A 2,889-nucleotide genomic window follows, 5' to 3' on the forward strand; every position below is an offset into this window, starting at 1 on the left:
GCCACCGGCAACGAGAACGACGACTTGGTACGATGGGAGGTGCACCGACACGGTGCCGTACGGTCCCCCGAGCACAATCGGCAGCGTTTCCTTGCCGCAGCCATTGCGGCTGGCAACGTCGTCGACCACTTTGTCGACAAAACGCCCGGTCGTCAAAGCCTTGATGCAAAACCCGATCGACTTCCCGTCCGGCGTGACGATACCTGTAAACGGATGCCACTCGACAATCGCGACGCTGGGCACTTGAACGTAAAAGAACGAGGCCGGATTCATGGTTGCCACCCATTTCTTCGTCAACGCGGTCGACGACAGCGTCAGGGTCACGGTCTTGGCGCCGGACGTGTCGACGATCGCGTCAAAGCGCTGACAGAAAGCTCGGACACGAAAGACGCCCGAGAACACGTAAAGGGCGAGAGGGACAATCATCGCGTAGCGAATGACGGCGCTGTGCAACAGCACAAACACAAAAACGACAATAGACGCCATGCGGTGGTGCATGTAAAAGCGCGCATAGTACTTGCGCCGAAACCAGCTCGCCACGACGAGCGAGAGGCCTGCTACCAGGGCAAATGCACCGGCGATGGGCCACACGGCGGACTGCCCATACACTTGAGTGCTCACGGGACTCGTCGCTGGAATGTACAGCACCAGGTGCACGAGGCCAAAGAGCACAAACAGCCACGAGCTCGCACGATGGAATTTCAGTACGCGGTCATGGGACGAGCCAAATAAATGTTGCCAGTGCGGTCCGCGCGCAATTGGAATGAGCGAAAACATCAGGCTCAGTAACGAGAGGTGGCCCGAGATGAACGCAAAGCGAGCGTAGTTGAGAATCGGCGTTGGCGTCTGGAGATAGAGACTGGCACCGACGAGCGCACCGAGAAAGAGCAGCACGATAATGCCTTCTCCGATCTTGAGGTCGGCGAGAATCTGCACCAGTGGCGCAAGACCTTTGTCGGATTTGGGCGGAGCGCACAACGTTGTGTAGTTGATGAGGCGGAAACGACCCAAGTACGTGGCGACAATACCAAGCGCCAACATGACGCCAAAGACACCAGCTGCAATGACCGCCGTGTAGAGTGTGTTGAGCGGTGCATTGACATTGTGCGCCGCGTTGAGCGTCAGCTGAAGCGCACCGCTGGCCTTGTGGTCGGATGGGAATGACTTGGTGTCGTACGACCATGTTAATGTCGTGACGCCGCTCGGGTCAATGGCCACGTCCGAGTCGACAACGGCTGCAAGCCGCCGCTGAAATGTAAAGGAGAGCACGCCGTTGATGTGCGTCGACTGCGTCACGTTGATTGGCGATTGGTCGGCATTGACTGTCGTGTCTTGGAGGCCGCCGCCCTTCATGGTGTAGAGCAGCGCGGGAGGTGCCGCGACATCCAAAATCACAACGTTGTACGGTGTGTCGCCGACCATTTTGGGCGTCGACGCAATGGCCAGTGACCCCCACTGCACCGTGTCGTCCGAGATGTTGAACTGGAAGCAGACATACTCGCCTTGAACAAGCACCTTGATGGATGCTGGCGTACGGCCCATTGCAATGACGGGGGCCGCAGCAAACGCAGGAGACGCACACACGTTGGTGGTCATGGCTGGCGCAGCTGTTAGACCGGCGACGTAGTGAAGTGCCAACAAGACGAGATGCGCTTTGGTACGCATGGACGAAATCATTGCTGCACTACAAGTTGGTAGCACGAGAAGAATTCTTATCTGTCATCGGCTTCGTCAGATTGGCCAAGCTGGGCCCCCATCTATAAAGCAGGGGTCGTTTCATGACTATTTTGTCGTCCAATCAAGTATTAGTACTACATGGCAACGTAAACGAAAGGCCCATTTGCGTGTTCCTGCTCAGTCCAGCGTCTTCCACCGAGGACTGCCTAGCGCAGCCAATTCAAACAGCCCTCTTACGTCCAGCGTCGATCAATGAACGATGTGTTCGGACGCGATTTGACTTCAGAGCCATTTCGAAAATCTCTGTAATTTTGCGCACTGCAGTGTGGACCTAAACGATGGATGGTTTTTCATTCGCGACACGAAAGCGACGCAGCCGGTATCGGTCGCGAATTACTTGGCGCGGCTCTGGACGCTCGCGCTGAAGCGTGTCGTGTGGCAGGTCATGGTCTTCATCTTCCTCTTCTCGCTCAGCAACTCGTACATCAACACGACCGCCGCGCCGTACGTGGCACTCTACTGGGCCAAGGTCGAGACGCTCAACACGGCGTTGACGAGCATTTTGGGTAGCCTCGTCTTTGCGAGCGTGCTCGCGGCCACGGGCAAGTATGGAACCCAGTGGAACTGGCGCTACGCGCTCGTGCTCATGGCCGTCGGTGCGAATGTGATTGATGCGGTCGCGGTCTATTGTCCCATCTACGACGTGCTCCGCAGTCAGTGATTCTTCTTTGGCGTCCTGCTCACGACGCAGCTGCCGTTGGGCATCAACTTTGTCGTTGGTACGTTTGTCATCATCGAGCTCGCCGACGAAGGTAGCGAAGGTGTCATGTACGGCCTTTTGACGACGATCGCAAACCTTCCGGGCGTCTTTGGCCCGCTGCTTACCGTCCCCGACGCCCACTTTGACGTTGGGAGAGAGCGTATTGCGCTCGATGCGCCCGAGACACGGAACCACGTCGCGTACACGTATGTGATTTCGTACGCTGCAACGGGTCTCGGCTGCCTCTGCGTCTTTCTCTTGCCAAGCCAGAAGGCCGCAGTCGCCGACCTCAAGGCACTTGTCCGAGCAACGTTGGAATCAAAACACTAAGTCTCGTAGCGCGTTCGAGTAGTCTGCGTTTGCAAACCACCTTAAGCGTTCGCATACAGACGGTGTCGATGAGCGAAGCTTTTTGAATGACCCTATTCTTGGACCCTGGCTGGGGTCCTATC

General features: G+C 56.9%; 2 protein-coding genes across 2 annotated transcripts; one reads left to right on the forward strand and one right to left on the reverse strand.

Annotated features, from left to right (window-relative positions):
- Positions 1 to 422: 422 nt before the first annotated feature.
- SDRG_15285 (hypothetical protein) lies at positions 423 to 1,695 on the reverse strand (the record flags this gene model as incomplete). The annotated part of the gene is made up of 2 exons (XM_008621453.1): positions 576 to 1,695; positions 423 to 445 (listed from the first exon to the last, which is right to left on the reverse strand). The coding sequence occupies exons 1-2, from the start codon at positions 1,675 to 1,677 to the stop codon at positions 423 to 425; spliced, it is 1,125 nt and encodes a 374-aa protein (XP_008619675.1). The 5' UTR covers positions 1,678 to 1,695.
- A 427-nt stretch (positions 1,696 to 2,122) lies between these two features.
- SDRG_15286 (hypothetical protein) lies at positions 2,123 to 2,818 on the forward strand (the record flags this gene model as incomplete). Its single annotated transcript, XM_008621454.1, has 2 exons — positions 2,123 to 2,380; positions 2,429 to 2,818. 2 exons carry the CDS (start codon positions 2,123 to 2,125, stop codon positions 2,765 to 2,767), a joined length of 597 nt encoding a protein of 198 aa, XP_008619676.1. The 3' UTR covers positions 2,768 to 2,818.
- Positions 2,819 to 2,889: the final 71 nt, after the last annotated feature.

Source organism: Saprolegnia diclina (genome assembly GCF_000281045.1).
Source record: "Saprolegnia diclina VS20 unplaced genomic scaffold supercont1.87, whole genome shotgun sequence".
Lineage (NCBI taxonomy): Eukaryota > Oomycota > Saprolegniomycetes > Saprolegniales > Saprolegniaceae > Saprolegnia > Saprolegnia diclina.